The 21,338-nt window shown below is 38.9% G+C and overlaps 1 protein-coding gene across 1 annotated transcript in view; it reads right to left on the reverse strand.

The window, feature by feature from the left end:
* The window catches only part of LOC119785747 (tyrosine-protein kinase receptor UFO), a 35,635-nt gene extending 16,578 nt beyond the window's left edge, over window positions 1-19,057 (reverse strand). Inside the window, exons 1-7 of the mRNA XM_038288531.1 lie at window positions 18,593-19,057; window positions 13,263-13,470; window positions 12,808-12,908; window positions 12,550-12,732; window positions 6,049-6,129; window positions 5,843-5,958; window positions 3,478-3,673 (exon numbers count right to left, since the gene is read on the reverse strand). Of these exons, the coding sequence (XP_038144459.1) occupies window positions 3,478-3,673; window positions 5,843-5,958; window positions 6,049-6,129; window positions 12,550-12,732; window positions 12,808-12,908; window positions 13,263-13,470; window positions 18,593-18,674 (967 nt within the window). The 5' untranslated portion in view covers window positions 18,675-19,057. The remainder of the gene's footprint in view (window positions 1-3,477; window positions 3,674-5,842; window positions 5,959-6,048; window positions 6,130-12,549; window positions 12,733-12,807; window positions 12,909-13,262; window positions 13,471-18,592) is intronic.
* Window positions 19,058-21,338: the final 2,281 nt, after the last annotated feature.

Genomic DNA, 21,338 nt, shown 5'->3' on the forward strand with positions numbered 1-21,338 from the left:
TCAGATATTGTTGAGCTGATGCTATTTTTTGGCCCTGATACCGATACCTGGCTGTGCAGTATTGGCCGATACCGATACCATCCGTTTGAAATTGATGTTCTCGGACATCTGTCTTTTGGCCTCACTCTTTTCGTCCCACTGTTCTTTCCAAAGAAGTAAACTGACAGGGTTTGTTGCAGCGGTCCTTTCCGGTTTCTCTTGGCAGTCTCGAACTCTTTGTGTTCGTTCACATGTTTCGAATTCAAATGTTTGATCAGGTTCGAGGGACTGAAACTTCCCGGGTTTAACTCCACCTCTCGAAACTTTCAGGTACTTACCGGCTTTTCTATAACGAAATACCTCTACACCTCAGACATTTTCTTCTCCTGGTTTGCTTTCCCAGCAGCTATTGGCTTGATCTGATTGGTCTGGAGCAGGCCAATAGCGAACATCAAAATGGTATAGGTGCCCTATTTGTTGGTACTCACCGACGTGGATACCACCACTTTGGTGCTATACTGATACCGATACTGGTATCGGTGCAGCACTGGTATCAGAGTGGATCAAGCAGACATCAAGACCCAATAAAACACACTAAATGGAGAAAATCTTGGACAGTTGTAATACACTGCAGAGCTTCCCTCAACCTTTGGCCATCAGATTCATATTTTCAAGCAAAAGACTTAAGCTGACAACACAAAATGAGCTCTAATGAAACCCTGGAGTCACAGCAGACATTGTTCATTTCTTACAATTGTAATTTTAAATGCTGCAACTTCTACAGACAACCGTCCTGTTTGGGGGGAAAATCCGGACATTTTGTCTCCTCTTGAAATGTAAAACATGCATAAACAGGATGAAACATCCAGACCTCCAGACTAATTCTGTCTGGGTTTAATTGCCATTTTATAACTCCTCCTTTGGGAGTACGGACAGAAACAAACTAAAAAACATTTGGATTTCTTTACCCAGTTAAATCGTTTTCTTATGATTCAGAGTTTTAGATTATCAAGCAGATCAGGAATGCAATGAAGAATCTAATCGTTTATAAAAAGTAATTTCAGTGTGAGAGTTTTGAATCCCCTCTGTTCAGTCGTCCTCCTGGGAGAAAATGGGTTTTGGGAAAATAGCAGTTTTCTCAAGGCGCCCCCTTCTTTTATTCCCCTGTTGTTCCTAACTCCACTTCTTTTTTCTCCCTGTACGTCTTTCTATGCACTCCTAAAAAAATGTTTGGAGGAAAGAATCTTGTTGGGCTCTATTACTTCAGCACAATACTTGTAAGATTTTAGGGCATAGGAAAAGATCATACAGAAGAACATGATGGTGAGTTAGTTCAGGAAACAGATGATGAATGTGAGAACAGAAACGGCAGCAGAGAACCATAAATCTAAAACACTGAGGAAGCAGTAGGATGATCTTAGGGGGACAGAGCAGAACATATTTGGACAGTCTGTATAAGAGAGAAAAAGCAGAGAGGCAGCCTGGACTGAGGGACTGAAGCAAAGAGAGAGATGTGGAAAATGTGGCTGATCTGTGACCTGGCCACCGCTCAAAGTGCATGAAGTGTTTTTTTTTTTTTTTTCTGTGGCTCACTGAGACAAATGCAAAGACATTTTTTATTCAGGAAACCTTAGCATTAGCTATTTTTTTCCTTAGCCCCTGAAATGAAACACAGATTTCTGTATTTCTTTTTCCAAAAAAAAAGAACTGAAAGTGTAAAATCCTGCTTGTGACCAGCAATTTTAATGAGTCCTACTTCTCTCTTTTTTTTTGGGTGTTTATGAGAAAATGAAAAACGCTGCGTTGGAGTGTTCGATGATCGGAAGCAGCTTCCAATATGGAAAACCCCCGTCCATCCGCATGTGCCCTCTGTCTCTTCCCAGCATCCTCTATTTCCAGCGTTTTTTTTTTTTTTTTACTGTGGATGGAGCCAGCATGAGTTGGCATGGAAAAATCCCACCACACTTTACAGTCAAACACACAGCAGCTTAACATCACCGTTTGGAACGAGCGGTGAGAGACTCAGTGAAGCCTTTCAGGAGAATTTAACGTCCACCCTATTTTTTTTCCACAACATCCACCTCCTCTGTCTCTCCTAAAGTGGCCTGTCATCTGTCTCAACGCTTTGCAGATTAAACTGGCCTGGCAGAGGCGCAGTATGGCTTCTTTTATAAACACTGACCAAGTAAAAGAGACAGACGGAGATCTACTATGTTTGAGGGGCTAACAAATCTCATTTAGAAAAAACGTGGAAATCAAATTCAGATTACCCTTAACAAGCTTAAAAAAGTGCATCATTATATGTCTTTATTTGTTTTTTTATTATATTCCTACTAAAGATCAAATAAATATAGTTTTTTATTGTGGAAGCATGTATTCTAACAAATTGCCTGCAAAATTATTGGCACCCCCTAAAGAATATTGATGAACATATGAGCATGGTGGAAGATGCGGCAAGGCTTTTTTTTATTTCTTTTTTCAGAACTTCCTGCTTACATATCAGATTTCACAGCAACACAAACTCATTCAGTCTCTCAGATATGAATCTGACAGTATTGGCTGTCATCACATACAATTAACTAACATTAACCCTCATGGCAGGTGTCCAGAGTGTTAAACAAGTCAGAGATGCTTCTGAAAAGTATTATAAGTGGGGCTGCAAGTAACTGTAGCGCATATTATGTCTTTTATAACTCATTTGATCATGCTGAATTAAAAAAAAATGTCTTAGAAATGAATTAAATGTTGTATTATTCTGCGAAAATATAAAACTCTATTAAGAGAAAAGTTTCATTTAAGCTTTTTACTACATTCTTGGTGAGGTTGCCAATGTTTTTGGAAAGTGCTGTTGTATCGTCCTATGAAGCAATGAAATATTCAGTATAGTTGTATCTATTCTCCAGAAACCACACAGAATCATGACCAAAATATCAGCTAAAAGGAAATCCAACAAAATCTGAATCCTGCAGACCGGTAACCGAGTTTTAAACACCCAACCTTTTTTGATACTGAACAGGTCAGAAACTGCTGAATCAGCTCAATGAAGAAGTCTTTATTTAAATATTGAAGGTTTGTTAAACACACAAACCAATGATGTCACCTGGATTCTTGCCTACCACCATCAATCACTAGATCCAGTTATTGCAAACACTAAAGAGTTCAAACTCCTAATGATGCCTAATTAAAGCAAACGGATGGTGCACGTTCCAACCTGCTAACCGACCTGACATCTGGTTTTTCAGGAGAAACCAGCAGAGTATTTATTTATTTTTTTTATTTAACAGAAACCTTAACTGTGCCTCAACATGTTAGTGCAGAGAAAGTATTGATTCACTTGTTCTACCCTCTTACTGGGTCTCCTTTGCACCTGCTGGCTTTATTGCTGCTTTAGTGCAAAGAGGAAGAGTGAGGAAGCTTGGATCTCAGCCTTGAACTTGAAATACTCCTAACGGCCATCCAGAGAGTGGAAAAAAACATCTATACTCTTGAAAGACCCACCTCCTTCTTGGGTGCGAAGCTCCACCCAGGGAGACCAGTCAGACTGTCCCTGGCTGCTGTCACAGGCCACCCTGACGGCGTAGAGCGTGTGGGGCTCCAGGTCCTGGATTAGATGGGTGGCTGGTGGGATGTTCACATTCTGGTTATGGATCATCTTATCTGAGGCTGCTGGGAAGGAGTCTCCAGACTGTTTGGCCTGAAACATTCAGATAACGGAGTGTTAAGTTGTTGCAGTTTCATATTGGGTTTAACAACTCCAGCCTTCATGTGTGGGGGGTTTATCTGTCTGCTGTAGCTCAAAAGACGAAAACAGGAACAGGCTGTTGCTCCCAAAAGAAAAACAAAAAAATAACTTAAAATTAAAACCAGAGGATAAATAAAAAATAACAGTAAATCAAAAAACAGAACTTATAGGCAGTCTGTCATATTTAATCACATTATACAAAAGAGCTAGAAAAAGGCGATCCTATAATTTGCTTTTAATTTGTTTCATCTGATCCAAATACTAGTATAAAAGAAAGGGTATAAAACATGAAAAGGAATATATCTCTTGTTTCAGAACATCTCAAAAATGTTGAAAGATTCAGCCCTTAATCCAAGTACATTTAGTTACAGTTATTTTAAGCAACTTAGCATGTTTTGAAGAGATTTAATCCATTTCTAATACATTACTAATTGAGGACCTAGCGAAAGGTGACATTTTTGTCACCTTGTCTTCATAACAACTCTTAGACAGAATGATAAAGGCTTTTTAGTTCTACCATGACAAATTATGATGTGGACTTTGTTAAATGCTACCAGGAATCAAGTGTGCTTTGTTATGCTCCTTATTAGAGTTAGAAATTAAAGATGTTTAAAGATATAAAAAAAAAATCTGATTATCTGTGGCTCAAAACTTGAAGTTATTAACTATGGGGTCTTTTTGCATGACAACATATGGCAAAGTCAACTCAGAAAGAGACATAACTCAAACCTCTGTCTGAGTTCCCAACATCATTTCTTTTTTAAGCTACTAATAAAACATTGAAATGAGTTAAAGAAAGGAGACCATGCAAGAAGATTTAGGAATGCTTCCTAATCCAGAAAGTTGTGAAAAAGAGAACTTCATAATCACAACGTTCCTTTCTACCTCAGTTCTAAAGTGTGTGCTTTATTACTAGTACAAATTTCCAGGTTTAGCATGAATTGCACCTTGCATTGACAAAAAAGGTGGGAGATTTAATAAAGGGCTAAATCTCTGCAGTAAAATTGGCTAAACACGCCCCTCCCACAGCAAGGCGCACCAAACATTAAGCACATCAGCCAAAAACTAGAGGCAGAAACCTGCTGCCTCTGTAAACTCCCTGTGGTAAAGGCATTCTTTTAAAAGGGGAACACAAAGGAAAAAATCTTTACTGCAGCAATCCCAAAACCACATTAAAGCTGTTTGTCCGGCACATTGTTCTGCTGCTGCTGCTGTGCATTAAAGGCTGCTAACATAAATAATTGCTCCATAAACGAGGGACATGATGGGAGCTGGTGCTGATGAGGATGCAGGTTTTTAAATTGGGAGCATTCAGACGCAGCATTAGTGGCTGGATTTCTTTTTCTCATGCCGTGATTTGGAGAATTAGGAAGTTGTATGATTGGTTGGAGAGACAGCCGAAAAAAAAAAAAAAATCCATTAACTGGCCTGTGTGACAAGTGTGTTTGATCTGCTGGTACAGCTCAGCCTGAGTCATACTCCAGTATCTGCTCTCTTTAAATGTCTCAGGCCCACAATACCTGCTGTCACTGCTTTTTTCCTATTTTCATTCACTCTCTCTTTTGTCCCCTTTTGCCTCCTTTCATGTGGGACAAACTTAGGCCTGTGTGCTCTCTACACTACAGCCTTTTTCATGTTCCCCCTCTCTATGCAATGAACTATTAAACTCAGATTTTTGCCCCACTTTGTTGGAGTTGGCCCCTTGTCTTGTTTTCCTCCCTTGGGGAGGAGGGGAGCGTGAGGGGCAGCTTTATTAGAACCAGACATTTAGGGGTGGTGCTGCAGAGTTCCTATTTTTTTTTTTTCTGGAGAAAAACCTTTCTCCTTTCAGCTACAAGAGGCACAGAGCTGCATAGTGGCAGCCAGACACAAGGAGAGGGAGTGGTGCTACATGAGATTAGTCCAGGAGGCCACTTTCCCAGAGCGAAACCTGATCCAGACATGCATGAAGAAAGCAGGGAGGGCCTACAGGATGAGTTAGGCAACACAAAGAAAAGGAATCAGGCTTGTAGAAGGTTGGGCCCTGGTCTATATAATCAATTCTACAAATATGGGGAAGGGGCAATGTTTAACATCCAGGTCAAACCTGCTGGCTGTGGAATTCACACGTAACCTGCTCACCTGAACAGAGCAGCGGATTATTGGGTAGACGCCTCCAAAACCAGGCTGCCATGATAAACGAAGGGTGGTCTGAGTGATTTCTACAGCTCCCACTTTCTGAGGTGGGGATGGAAGAACTACAGAGAGACAGAGACACCAAAACATTGGAGGATATGCATTTCCTACAGTCAGAGATTCTGCACACAGATTTTTTAAGGGACATTTACCAGTGATGGTTCCAGACCCAGAGGTGGCCACACCCTTCTGGTTATGCGCTTCACAAGAGAAACTGCTGGTTTTGTTCAGACCTGGATGGGGAAAGAGAAAAGTAAATGAAACATGCTCATGGGAAGCAAAACTACATCAGATTTAATGTCTCAGCATAGTGAGCAGGAAACAGCATGAATGTGGACCCTGATGCTGATTCCGAAAAAAGTGATTATAAAAAAAGTTTTTTTGAGAACTAATGAATTGACAAACTTTTTTTGCACATTTTGGCTCAATGTGAAATCCTTTCTGCTTACAAATGGTGTCACAACAGAAAGAGACTATCTAAAACAGCCTGCAAGTTCCAATAAGTAACCTCTCAATTCCATAAAGTAACATGCAACTCCCATAAAATATCCTATTATATCCTATTATATCCTATTATTTAAAACACGTTTTCTTCCAGTTAACAGTTACTAACATAATACAACCCAGCCTATAAAAAAGCAGCTACTATATTTTGCAAAAAAATAACTCCTGAAAAGCCCATTAACATGTCGGTTCTAAAGGAGATACTCATCTTTTAGTAACCTTTTCTAGAAGGCTGCCATTACAAGTCACCTCATAGCCTGATCCCTTTATCACTATAAAGTCTGATCTTCTGTCAAATGTGGAAATAAACCAGAAAACACATACAGGTTCTGAAAAGCACAAAAAATGGTCTCTAAAGATAACCAGAAAAGAACAAAAAGTTTCAGTAGTGGACATTTACTGATAGGATTCTACATTAAATTCACTATTTCTCCTCATTTGTATATTTCGAAAAGGTTTACTCAATTTTAGTCTATTTACAGTATAAAGCTTAATCCAGGAATTGGTTCAGAAATGAAATGCTATCTATTATAGAGAGGAGGAGTTTAATTACAGGATATCCCTCTTATTTTAAATGCTATTCAAAGCCAAGAAATTTAATTTGATTTCGCAATGCAAGAATTTCCCAGAAAAATAGCAACCACACATTATGAGAGAGGTCCAAAATGTCCAAAAGATGTAGATCTCCTTATCTAGATGCTTTGCTTATAGATCATGGTATGGATTTAATCTGTGCACTCTTCCATTGATTTTGATTTGTGAAAAATATTAATCAAAATCTATTCAACCTGTTAATGAAAGGATCCAACTTAAAGATCAAACCTCTGGCCTAAGTATGTTGAACAGATCAAATCTAAATTGCAGTTTTGACTGCTTTTAAACATTTTGTCTCTTTAAAAAAGTAGCCTTGTAAAGTTCTGAGAACAAAGGGAGGTATGGGTTGGTGCTGGGGTCTAGTTGAAAGACTGCTGCCCATGCAAGCCGGGGGCTCCTCTAAAGGGAACAACAGCGTGACACATTCTGACTTTGGAGAGAGAATGAGTCCTCTCACAGTGAGTCACAGCGTGCTTACACACTCGACACATTCCATAACACAAAAACAGGCTAAGACACACACATCTAAACATGTGGCACTTAAGTTTCATCACTGTTATCTAACAGCCCAACATCGCCAATCCACCACAAACTGAGGCTTGCACAGAATCTCGTTGTCCCGCACCAGCGGCACCAAGCCTCCATTGTGTGGGGCCGGAAAAAGAACAGGGGGTATGATCCTCACTGGTTGAAATGAGGGCTTTGTTAGCAAGGAACAAGAGGGAGGGAAGGCAATTTCGCCACATGCTTCTGTGCTTCTTTGCTTCCCCATCAGTAAACCGCAAAATGACTGTCTTCCAGCTCAAAATGTCAAATTTTCCACTACAAGAAATCATAGTATTGTTAATTGTTATCAGAGCAGTGACTAACTCTGCTGGGATTACATTGTTGGTGCCATTTTCTTTTAATGAAGGGTAATTAAACATAAGTCTCAAATATGCTAATAAGCTATACTAAAACAAGCTTTCATGCTGTAATGGTAATGGAAACATGTTGTTGTAGCATATATAGTCAGGTACTTTAAAAAAAACATTGTATAAAAAAACAGACAGCAGAAACAGAACCCACTCTTTGGAGACTTGTAAAAATCCCTATAGGGGAGTCAAGCTAACAGCTGCTAAAAGCATATTTTTGTCGAGAGTTTGACTTGTGCCTTCCCTTTTAGATCTTAGTCTTTCACTTGTCGTAATAATCAAACTATTACGTTTTTTAAATTAGTCTTTCAACTTTCCTCTCTTGACATTGTTCCATTCTTCTATCCTGCAAATATTTGGGGGCTGGTCCAGGATCTTTACCAGAACGTTTTGCATGTTCCTTGATTCTTCCGTTTTTCTGACTGCACGTGCTATGTTGTCAGTGTGAATTATTCATTAGTGCCAAAAGCCAACAGTTAAAAGAAAAACTTATTTTCCAAATATGACACAAAGAAAATATTGCTTTGTACATTCAGGTTACAAAACACACTTCCCCTCCCTATGCCCCTGACGGCATCCAGCAATACTTCCAAGCAATGTTCTTTATATAAGCATTAATGATTTCTGCACAAGAAAACAAACCAATACAACATGATACTGACATATTTTTGCCTGAATGTTGCATTAATTTTAATTTTAATTTGGTGATATCATTGTGGAAGCATTAAAGATAATCTCTTGTATGCAAAAAGGGTGAATTTTTAAAATGCCTTAAAAAGTTGCTGAACTGTTAAGAAGGTAATATTAATCCATAGATCTAGAAATTAGATTTTAAGTAAGGCCTACTATATGTAGTTTTTAGCTTGAAACCATCAAAGTAATTTTTCCTCTGAATCTACAATATAAAGCCAACCTACTGATTTCTGCTGGAAATGAAACACTAACTACTTGATATCCCACCCATTTTCAGAGAACAACTACCTTTCCAAGGGCATAAATAGTAAATTCTCTTATCAGAGGGTTAAAGTCGGCCATGGGCTCACAAAAACACATGGCATATGTCCTTATGCAATGCTTTCTGATAATGAAACGAGAGGAAGCCACTGAAAGCGGCACGTGTTGCTGATCATTTCTCAATGGATGGAATGTTCTTCATGCCATTTATCTGAATTATTTTTTTCAACAACAACATTTGTGTTTAACTTTATTTAATCTGAGGTCTACGAGCACAGCTGTCCATTCCAAACACATGAGTGTAGGTTACCGTCAAACAGCGGACGGGCCTCTAGGATGACTCAAGATGACTCCCTTAATAAGAAGCTGGTGTTGTTGGCTTTTCGTTACCTATCCACTCTGACTCACCCTTTCCTCTTGCCCCTGAGTTGTGGGCTGCATTCAAGTGGCAGCAGTCTTTCTACTTTTCTCTCTCTCCATCTTTTCTTATGAGCATCCTTTCTATGCAGCAACAACAACTTTCTAGACTCAATCTTTGTAACACAACTTATCCTGTACAGTTTTTGAAGCTGGTTATTGAATTCAGTAGCATGGTTACTTAACACTTTACGAAAACACATATTTTGAAGGGTTGATCTTTTTTCACCTTCATAGTTTGAAGAAGAAAATTATTAGTAGTGAAAGTGCAAAAGATTCTATTCCACTGTCAAGAAATTTCCAATTTCCTTCCCTCAAAAAAGCTCACCAGCCTCAACCTCAGACTACGTCATGGCTGCCCTTGGCTGAGCGTTTATTTCTTGTGACTTCCTGGACTAATAGACAGCGAGAATCTGATCTCAGTCTGTTAAATAATCAAATTTAAAATTTGTAATCATATAATATCAAAACAGGCAGCAGAATCTACCAGAAATTAGCAGCAATGTGATGCTAATCAAATGCAGCAAACAATGTAATGACCACTTTAAAACAACTCCTTTAAAAGTAGAATATTTGGAATTTCTCTTTTCTGTTCTCTGTTCTGGAAAAAAAATGCTAAGCTGTGGAGACATCAGCAGTCTGAGAAAGACAAATGATTTCTGCTCATCAACCTGGAAAACACAGTGGAAACACTTTACCAAATAGAGGAGATTTAGAATGGCTGCCAATACTTTTAATTATAATCTAAATTTAGCCCAAAGACTGGTGGTTCTAGAAAGGGGCCTACAGGGGCCAGTTCCCCATCTCTTATGATGATATGCACTGGTACAAAAACCTTAATTTAACAAGAATTTCTAAAGAAAGGTGTTTTCCTTTTAACTTCAGCCATATTGAGATATGATACATTTTTATCTGTTAGACCTTTACTCGAGGGCTACAAGGGCCTCTGTGACTTACTTAATGTATTAAATTATTTACTATTTCCTGTCCCGTTTCATTGCATTCATTGTTGTTATGTACACTCCTGATCAAAATCTTAAGACCAGTCAAAAAATTGCAAGAATCTTAAGAAGGTTCAAAGTAAAGCTTTAGAATGTTAAAGGAAAAAAATCAGTGCGAGAGACAAGAACTTTTGAGCAGGGAATTTTCTGAAAACTGCATTTACACTCAAGCATAATTTTTTCAGCTGATCAAAAGTTTAAGACCATAGTCTTTAAAAGCCAAAAGCTGTGCAAAAATCTGGATTCCACGTCATTTTCTGTCAAGTCTTTACACTGTCAAGGCCTCCTGATGGCAAAAGCAAAAAAGCTCACTGACTTTGAACGTGGTAGGATTGTTGAGCTGCATAAGGAAGGCCTCTCACAACGTGCGATCGCTGCTAAAGTTGGACGCAGTAAGACAGTCATTTTGCATTTTTAAATAATCCTGAGGGTTATGGAACAAAAAAGTCAAGTGGTAGACCCAAAAAAATTTCACCAGCTCTGAGCCGCAGGATCCGATTGGCCGATCCGTCAAGACACAGGACGATCCTCTACCCAAATTAAGGCCATTACTGGTGCTGACTGCAGCCCAATAACCATCAGACAGCATCTGCGAGAGAAGAGCTTCAGAAATAAAAAACGTCTTCAAAGGCCACATCTTGTTCAACGCCACAAAAGGCCTGTTTGAACTTTGCAAGGGTTCACCAAACAAGGGACAGTGAAAGGTGGAAGAAAGTTGTCTGTTGAGAAAAAATTTAACCTTGATGGTCCTGATGGCTTCCAATGTTACTGGCATGGCAAGGAGATCCCACCTGAGATGTTTTCTACACAGCACAGTGGTGGGGGTGCCATCATGATTTGGGGTGCGTTTTCCTTCAGTGGAGCTTCAGGTTGTGCAGGGGCATCAAACAGCGGCTGGCTATGGGGAGATGTTGCAGCAGGCATCCCTCATGACTGAGGGCCCTCGTCTGTGTGGTAATGATTGGGTTTTTAAACAGGACAATGCTGCAGTTCACAATGCCCGCCTGACAAAGGAGTTCTTCCAAGAGAATAACATAACTCTTTTGGACCATCCTGCATGTTCCCCGGATCTAAACCCAATTGAGAACATTTGGGGATGGAGGGCAAGGGAAGTTTACAAAATTGGACATCAGTTCCAGACAGTGGATGCCCTTCGTGAAGCCATCTTTAACTTGGAGCAACGTTCCCACTAGCCTCCTGGAAACACTGGCATCAAGCATGCCTAAACGATTGTTTGAAGTCATCAACAAGAAAGGTGGAGTTACTCATTACTGAGTCCTTTGTTTGACACTTTGATTTCTGTTTTGGGGGGGTTTCGGGGTTTTGTTGAGCTATTGTCAAACTTTTGATCAGCTGAATAAAAATCATGTTTGAGTGTAAATGCAGTTTTCAATTAATTCCCCGCTCAAAAGTTTTTGTCTCTTACGCTATTTTCTTCTTTTAACATTGTGAAGCTCTACTTAGAACCTTCTTTAGATCCAATAGTGCAAAATGCAAATTCTTGCAATTTTTTGACTGGTCTTAAGATTTTGATCAGGAGTGTACCCTAATGAAAAAAACACCACTTTGCCAAAGGTAGACTGTGCAATGCTCAGAAAATGGGAAAAAGAGCCCAAAAACTGTTACCAGGAAATGCTTTAGGCTGACTGGAGTCCAAACCTGCATCTGAATAAACAAGATTCAAGGAACAATGTTCGTTGGACTGATGAAAAAACCCCTACTACCAGGTAGGACTGTCCAGATCTGATGCTGATATCGGAAATTAGTCTAAAATCAGAAGAAAAACTGATATGATGATTGAGGTTATTAGAATACATAAGGCTGCTTATTAAAATTCTGATATTAGAAAGTTCATATATAAAAAATGCTTCACATCTATCCTCTTTTTTCTTTTGAAGTTTATGTAACTCTGGTTAGTTAGACATTGGTCAGTTCTTTGATGGATACTAAAAATAGATATGATTGATGCTGATATTGTATGGGGTCAATATCTGTGCCAACATTTAAGTATGAGGAATGATTTTGGCTGTTTTATTTTTATTTTTTTAAACAGCAATATGACCTGGCCTGCTTGTTGGTAAATCAGAACAGAACTCAAGAGTTAAAGGTTCTTTTTTCACAGTCATATTCAGCTTCTATCTGGGTAAAAACATTGCACTATTTTTTTGCCTTGCAAAATATTTGGAAACACCATACAATTTTTAATTATTCCCTCATCCCTGAAGGTTTACCGATCGTAAATAAAGCAAAATTCAGTGAAAGGTGCTACCTGTGAGGTTGAATGTTGAAGGGGACAGGGCCACCGGGTCTTTCAAGGAGTTTAGTGGAGCTCCATCTTGCAGCCAAATGACCCTGACAGGCTCTGGAGGTCCGTGAGCCACACATCTTAGACTCAAAGACACATTGGCCACAACAGACATGTGCTGAGGCTCCACAGAGAAATGAGGAAGACCTAAGAATGAAGTAGCTGAATCAGTATTTTTCACAGTTGAACATAAACACGTCCCACATCGGTTTGGGAAATTACCTTCCAGTTGAATGCGTCCTACATCAGACAGAGTTTGATTCCCGTCTGATTGAGCAGCACATCTGTAGGATCCCATGTCAGTGAGCTTAACATTCCCGATTCTATGAGGATAAGAATGATGCAAAAAATTTTAACTAACATATAAAACTAATAAACAACAGAGAAAGATGGAGAGAAAATTAAAAATAAAGTTAAACCCAGTTTGTAAGTAATATGTTAAGCAGCAACAAGAAAGGATTTTTTCTGGGTTTATGTAATTTCATTCAGATCGAATTTAATCAAGAATTACTGGAAACCCAATGGTGACATAATCCAGCATTCAGAAAGCAGATAAAGTGCAAATACGGTAAACAAAAAAATGCAGAAGTGATTATTGTTATGCAAGGTAAGGCTTCTGCAGAGCGGATCCCTAAATCCCGTTAAGCATTGCACAACATGAAGGAGATGCTTCGTACCGCAGGGTGCTTCTGACAATCCAGCTGTTACTGCTGTGAACCTGGACGTGGTTGGTGTCTGCATACTGAAGAGGAGCACCGTCTTTCAGCCAGACCACATCAGGAGGCTCCTCTTCCTCACTTCTGGTTACCTTTAGTGCACAGTCCAATGATACAGGTTTGCCCAGCGAGGAGATGACAGTGCTGGGACTCGTTTCAAATGTCAGGTCTTTGTTTGAGAGAGGGAGAAAAGAAAGAGGAAAATCATAATCTATGTTAGAACCAGACTGTTTTAGATTAAAAAACTCACACCTTGTTTGAAAATAAACTTTCCGAAGCCTTACACTTTAAGGTTATGATGCAGGGTTGATATAAAGATATTTACATAAAACAGAAGACCTACAGTACATAGAACATAATAATACAAAAGTCACTATACAAACAGATTAAAACAATTACTGAACAAAATGATTTTCTGATCCAAATAAAACACTGCAGAGACACACAAACATTTACATTGTTCTATAAAACACTTTAGAGCTCTGAACTGTTTTCACATTTCTTCACCTTAGAACCACAAACCTAAATGATTTTTTATTTGGATTTCTTAAAAAAAAAAAAAACAACAACCAAGTAATGTGATTATAAAGTAGAGGGAAACAAATGGTTTCAAATTCTTTTACAAAGAAAAAGAACCATAAAAAAACATGGCAAGTATTTGCATTCAACACATCAAGAAATGCATTTTGATTAATGCTTCTTTGCAAATACAAAACAACTAAAACTATATAAAACTCAGATTGAGAGAATCAGAACAGAATCTTAGAACAGATTCTCAAGATCTAATTGTGGACTTTGAGGAGGATACTGTGATGTAAACCCTTCCTCTGGCTGAGTCTCTGAGTGTCCTGCTGTAACACTGGCCTACCCCCCTGAGTTTTAGTTATCCCTATTAAAAAGGACCTTTCAAAGATTACTAAGCCCCATACCTCCTCCTATCAACTCTGACCAGGGAAAGAAAGCCATCCCCTCAACACCATGCTGCCCTCACTGTGTGCTACTGTGATGCTTTTTAAGGTGATGAGTAGCTTCAGTGTTCCACCATGCAGGCCTTAATTTAATGGTTCAACAGATTCCCCTTCCTGAGCTTTGGCTCTCTGCAGCTTTTCCAGAGTCTCTAAGCTTCCGGTCTGATTAATGCTCTCTATGTGGCCTTGGAGGAGACGTCTGGGCGAAAAGTTGCCCCTGCAAACTGTTTCTACGTTCATATAATGGATTACCAGAGCTCGGGGAGGTGTTCAAGGCTTGATGCATTATAGTATAACCTATAAACTAACCTATAGGTGACCTCTGAATGTCTTAGCTGCAATGGGGTAGGGTTAAGAGAATGAAACAGATTCAGAAAACGGTTTTATTTAGCATGAAATTAAGAAAAACACTTAGTTTACAAAATATATATTTTTGTTATTATTTTCTTCTTCATAAAAGTTCAAGGTATGTGACTATTTAGATGTATTGGTCAAAGAATGAATAGAAGTTGCTCACTTTAAGCCTGACTTTGGTCTACAGCATGTGTTATCCACCCAGACCTTCATGAGGCTCCGTCCTGATTTACCAGAATTACCAGATGTTAGCAGGTTCCCCAGTTAACGACCTGTCAGTTTCTGCAAGGTGTGTTTCAGCAGGAAGCATCCACAATATGCTGAGAGAAGTTTTAAAGCCCCAGAACCAAGGAAGACTGGTATCTATAGCCTTTATTATCATTTAAATATAAGAAACTGACTTGAACCAGCACAATATGTCCTGATTAATGATGTGATGATCTCTTTTGTTGCAGCTGACATTTCTAGAACCCAAACATGTCCTCTGGCATTTTAAGAGCTCCAACAGACACCCTGCCGCTCATTTGTGTGTCTGACAGACATTGAGAGTAAACTAGCTTGATTTTTTTTTTATAAATACAGATGCAGCCAAAGTTTATCTGCCAGCACACTGGTGTTTGTCTGAGTCGCAGTGATAGTGAGGCTGACTTAAGAAGGGCTGTGCTGATACAGCCAGGGACAAAGGCCTCTTGTAGGGAGACGCCTGCTTCTGATAATCAAAGTTCAGCACAAGCTAAACAGAATCAGCTTTTTCTAAGAAGAGAGTGGGTCATCAGCCAAGACACTCTACAGTTATATTAACAGTTACTATAAATATAATAAGTCTAAACATCTCTTGTTGCTCTGATTTTAAAAAATGTTAAATATGAGAAGTGTTTACATTGGCCTTAAAGGAAAGGCATGCTGGATCAAGAAATGGGTTTCCTGTATAATTTAAAGCAGCTTAGAACAGAAAGTCCTGCAAACTGAGGTTCTCTAACTTCTGGACAAAGACATCCTTAAAGGTTTTTACTGTTCTTGATCTCACAGAGCCATCCCAGTAAAGATTTTCCCAAGCTTGTCAGACAGCCATCTAAATCTGCATCAGGGTCAACCTTTGACCTTTGATCCCAGAGGATTCAGCGGGAATACTGCTCTAGTTAAAGGCAAAAGAACGCTGCGGGTTCCACCGTCAGCACTGTTTGCTTTACGAATAACGGATTAGGATTTTAATGCTGGTGACAACTCAAAAGCTTGTCTGCTTCATATACTGCTCTCTCTCTCTCTCTATTTGGCTTTTGCATCAATGGTCTTTCTTGCCTTTTATTTTCATGCTTGGTTGAGCCCTTTCAAATATCTGGGTGACCCTGAATTAGTATTTCCTCAAACAAAAACCCTCTCTACTTTCCGTCACTGTATCTTTTGGCATGCTTTCAGTGAGGCTTGTAACGCTTTTGTGAGAATACAGAAACGCAGAGACACCAGCCACTGGACAAGCAGTGGTTGTGTATTTGTATGTGTGGTCCCTCTCCGGTAATTCATTTGTGCTCAACCCCTGATGTTTTCCTCACCCATCTTCCCGCTGTGGTCCAACACTTACATTATAATCTGTCTCTTTCCCTCTTCATACATGCCGCCAAATGTAAACAGGCGCATACCAAAAATGCTTTCAGCCTTCGCTGTTATCCTCCTTCCATTCCCTCCCTGATGCTTTTGACTTTTAAACGTGATTCCTCCCTTACATTCGGAGCCACGCCTTTGCCCTTTCCTCTTTTTCATTCCATTCTTTGGATTCATTGCTGCAGTTTTCAGCAGCCCAAACCCCTTTCTCCTCCTCTGTTGCCCTCTCAGCCCATCCATCATTTCCCGCGCTTGACGCTGACTCAGAGCGGCTTTGGCAAGCCAAAACATTTGCACCCCTTAGCACCCCCCCACTTCTATAAATCCACTTAGCAGAAGGAAAATGAATCAAACTCATAGTTTCTCTCCTCTTATTTCAAACCTCCTGAAACGCATTCAACTTGTTTCTTAAACTTTCTACGCTGTTGAAATCTGTGATAAACAAGTCTGACTTCAACAGTTTTTGCTAAACAAGCTTTATTTCCTGCTTTTGTTTGCTGGTTAGGATCTGCATGTCAGAGGGTTCAGAGCATCTGCCGCTCCAATGCACATGTGAAATTCCACAAAGGAGAAAAAATATCCTTAAAACACCTGCAATAACACTGCAAACATATCGCCATGTAAGAAACACTCTTCGTTACGTCTTGCTGATTCTTCCACGTTACCAACGGTTCTAAACTAAAATGATTTAAAGGAAAAGATGGCATCTCTCTTTAGGAATCTTTATGGGATTTTGGAAAAGTAGCAGCATTCCTCCAAAGAGAGCATCATCCTCAGTCAGCCACTTAATCTTAGGGAAATTCTGAGTTTCCAGAACATTTTTATGGTTGTAGAGGAATCTCGACATTCATTTGTTAGATTTCTGACTCTAGCCGGGGATCCAGTTTATTTCCCCAACTTGGGCTAAAAATCTAGTTTTAATAAAGTAGCACCTGTTTTGGTTGTTTGACACACTTCAAAATATCCTCCAAAACCATATTATTACTCATGTATTTAACTCAGGTACATGGAGAAAGGGAGACAACTAAAACACCACTTCTCTTTGGTTCATTGTCTGTTGTCCATCCTGAAAAAAAGTCTAGATCTCATAGCAATACACCAATAATAGGAAGTCACCTGACTCCTGAACAAAGTGACGGCACCATGTGTGACTATTGCAATGCTAGAATGTTTCTGATGTGCTGAGTTGGTTTTACACTAGATGTAAAAGGATATGAAACTTCCAGAAAGTCACTATCTTGTTTTATCAGTCAATTAAATATTTTACCAAAAGTCTGCCTTTTGGGAAACATCAAGATATTTAGCCTCGCAACTCTCATACAATAAATGTTGCAGTGTTGAAGTAACACTTTGAGTGTTAAAGTAACACTTTGAGAGTACATTTGGTCCCACACTAATTCAGAGTGGGACCAAATGTACTTTTGAATGTTGCTTTAACACTGCAACATTTACTGAGCAGTCTATTCTTGCTCGCTTTTGTTGTTATTGGATCCTGAACTAACATAACTGAGACAAGTGAAGCTTTAGGATGTTGTTCTCACTCCTTTGGTGACCTGCTGAGTTGTCGGTGCAATTTTGGAGTCATTTTGGTTATTCTGTCATTCCTGGACAGGTTTACGTCTGTTCCATGTTTTCTTTATTTTTAGACAGTGGTTTTCTCTGTTTCGCAGAGGGCCAAAAGCCTTGGTACCTGATGTCAAACAGATTCACTTTTATTTTTTATTTTTTTAGCAGATCTAACAATATGATGAATATGATGAATACATTTAACCACTCTCATTTTTAATCTAACCAGGGTGTAAGGTTTGTTGAGTATCCATATTTTTCAAGTAGATAATAAGCACATAAAAATAGATATAAAATTTGTGTTCCTTATGCAAAACTTCCCCCAAACTATTTCCACAATAAAATTGTTTCCTCAAGGCAGAATACCCAAATAGGCAAAAACTTATTGGATTATTAGACACAGCATCAAAAGTATCAACCAATCACAGAAGCTCTCACCAGATGCGCAACTGGAAATCTTTCTGTGCGCCAAAAAAGAAAACATACGGTAAATTACACCCTCGCATGATTCAAACTGGCCAGTTTTTTTTCTAGCTCTAGTTTGATCCGATTGGAATAACTGATGTTTTATAGTTTTTTTCCGATTACATTCATTTTGCGGATCTATTTTCCTCTATATTACAAAGCCTCGTTTAAACATCAGAACTCCAACAACCACAACAAGTATCGATGATAATAAGTTTATATTTGTTTACCATTAGCCAGACTTTGCTGTTTCTCCACACAAATGAAGCAAACAGGTTCTGATCGCTTTTCCTCACACTGACAGCAATGGATAAAAAAAGATGTAGAGTGTTTATTTACCTGACAGCTCTCCACCACGCAGCGGTTTCCAATGAGCAAAAAGGACGCAGAGGATCAGAAAAGAGCGTTTCCAGTCCTCCATGGTTTCACCTGAAGAAATCTGAGAGGAAATGAGTTTTCCTGCAGCAGGAATCAATCAAAGCATCTCAGCAGCGAAATTACACTGACTGGGAAAGATGCTGAAAATGATCCACAGCCGTTTCGTTTCCCCTTTTCTTTTCTTTCCTTTTTTTTAAGGTGACCAACTTCTGCTCTAAAGTTGTTCCTTTCCTTCTTTGCGTCACTTTGGAGCTTAATCCAACATACTTCTAACTCCAGATGTTTGCCAGTGGTCTATTTCTAGCGTCTGAAGGAGTATTTTTAAACTTCTCTTCAGTCTGTTCCTCTCTGCTGCCCACCGGCTCCTCTAGACGCCCCCCTCTGACTTTCTTTAACCCTCCTCTCTCCACAAAGAGGATTGAAATTCCTCGACTCAAACTCCTTTAACTCGCCTCCTCCTCCTCTTGTTCCTCCTCCTCCTCCTCCTCCTCCTCTTCTCTGAGGTTGTGAGAAGCCTCCCTGCATGCAGATTTTCTTAACACAATTCCTCTTTCTTTTCTTTCTTGAAATGACACACTGATACAAAAGTTTGAAACTGGCCCTGTTTATTTCCCATGAGGACATCAACAAGGCAAACAGAATAAATCCAAACAAACCAGGTATAGAAAGTGGTGAAGGAGTTTTACTACCCAGGTAAATAAACCATCTAGTGTGAGTCCTATCTAGTTACACCAAATCAGAAGGTCTGAGTTCTAGAAAACCTGTATAGACTGAATCTTAATGACTTCTTTGAATATTGATTATATGTTTATTATAAAAAGGTAAGATGGCATAAATAATGAGCAGAAAGACTTAACATGGCAAATCATTTATACATCATCTCTTTCCTAAAATGATAAATAGTAGAAGGAGTCTACAATGTCAAACAAAATACTCTAGGGATGATAAAACTCAGCATTTGTTTTGGAGGTGTCCAGGTTTTTTTAAATTATCTAATTATTTAATTATCTATGCTTATATCATTTACGCTATGAAAAAAGTGGTTAATTGTTACAGGGAATCTCAGCAAGAGTTTGTGACCCAAATATGCTGTGGAAAGCAAGAAAAAAAATATGAGACAAGAAAAACCTTTTATAAAGGATTATGCACTAAAAGACCAAAATATGAAGGAAAAAAATGCCTGAGATCTTATTTTTCTAAAGTAATAGCTTCCTTCTTTAAAAAGAGCTCTTATTACATTTTGGATGTGCATTCAGGAACACTAGTCTGACAATTCCCATCAGAAAAGGATTCTAATTCAATAGATAGCATAGATATGGTGCTTATTTTGAACATTATTATTTTATTGAGTAATTGTTTTTTTTAAAGCTCCCAAAGAGCAGATTGGAGTGGATGTGTTCAAATTGAATATTTTTCTGATTTGATACTCATTTTTTTTTTTTTTTTTTTTAGAAAGGTTGCAAATTCACCAATTTACTTAGAAACAAAACTAACGCTAAATGTTTTGGTCATTGATAAAAGTGACTAATTTCCTCCTCTTTTAACCACGTTCTTTATTTTATTGGTTTTTACATTTTATTTGGTTTAAAATTTCTTGAAAACATCATATATTTCAAAACTATAGAGGTTAAGCACAACTTGTACACTTGTCAGTATTTATTGCTTTGTGGCCCCATAGGCTGCCTCTGACTTCATGTCATCAAAACTTTGAGACAAAAAACATCAGCAGCAGCTTGTCTCTGACTCACATCTTTTTGTGTGCTAATGATGTTGATGTCTGCTCCAGATGTTATTTTTTCCTTTTCTTTTTTGATTCTGGCTTCTGATTCATCTTCATCTCATGAAAACAATTGGGAGATTCTGGCTCTCAGATTGCTGGCCCTTTAAGAGTGTTTCTGTAGACTGTGTTGTGTTCCCAGGGTCTTTAATGGAAACACAGAGGGACTGAGAAAGACCCCATTGTATATTTTTTCCCTTTCATTAGGAGCCTGAGCACTGGTCTCAGATAGGAGCCGGGAGACAGAGGCAGGGAGGGAGGGAAGGGGGTCATGGAGGGGCTCCTGTACAAGAAAAGAGGGGTGCTCTACTCAGAAACAAACTTTGAAGCTGGATGAGCCTGCAGGGAGAAGTAGATATTTTGGTTTTTCAGGGGGATGGGCCTATCTGGCTTCAAAATATCAATGGAGGATATTTTAAATGTATGCAAGGTGAAAACTGCAGTCTCCTAAGTGGATATTTAAAAAGTCTTCATTAGGGATGAATCGAGTGGTTTTAAGGAGACACCTTGCTGTTGTATTTAAAGGTAAACATAGTATATTCTAACTTTGTGAAGCTGAGTGCTCCAGTGCCCTCTGCTGGAATTGTATTCAAACTGCAAGAGGTGTAAGGTGCAAGGTGAACAAGAGGAATTCACATAAAAATGAATGAATGTTTATGAGTAATGGCATCCTCTTTACAGAAAACCTCTCAATGGTGGTTATATGATTAACTTACCTATTCATTAGCTCTGTTTGCTGTTTAGAAAACAATATTTTGATGATATATTTGTGTACAGCACAGCTTGTTTGTACTGGTTTTCACTAACTTGAATAAACTGGTTGTGAAAATCATTGAACTCTGCATGCTGCTGCTAATTCGCTATCCTTGTATATCTGCAGACTTTCCCATTGTTTGTTTTTATAGATCTCTGCTTTGGCTATTAATTTCT

This window comes from Cyprinodon tularosa, unplaced genomic scaffold, assembly GCF_016077235.1.
Source record: "Cyprinodon tularosa strain WSP-4 unplaced genomic scaffold, ASM1607723v1 ctg257, whole genome shotgun sequence".
Classification (NCBI taxonomy): Eukaryota; Metazoa; Chordata; class Actinopteri; order Cyprinodontiformes; family Cyprinodontidae; genus Cyprinodon; species Cyprinodon tularosa.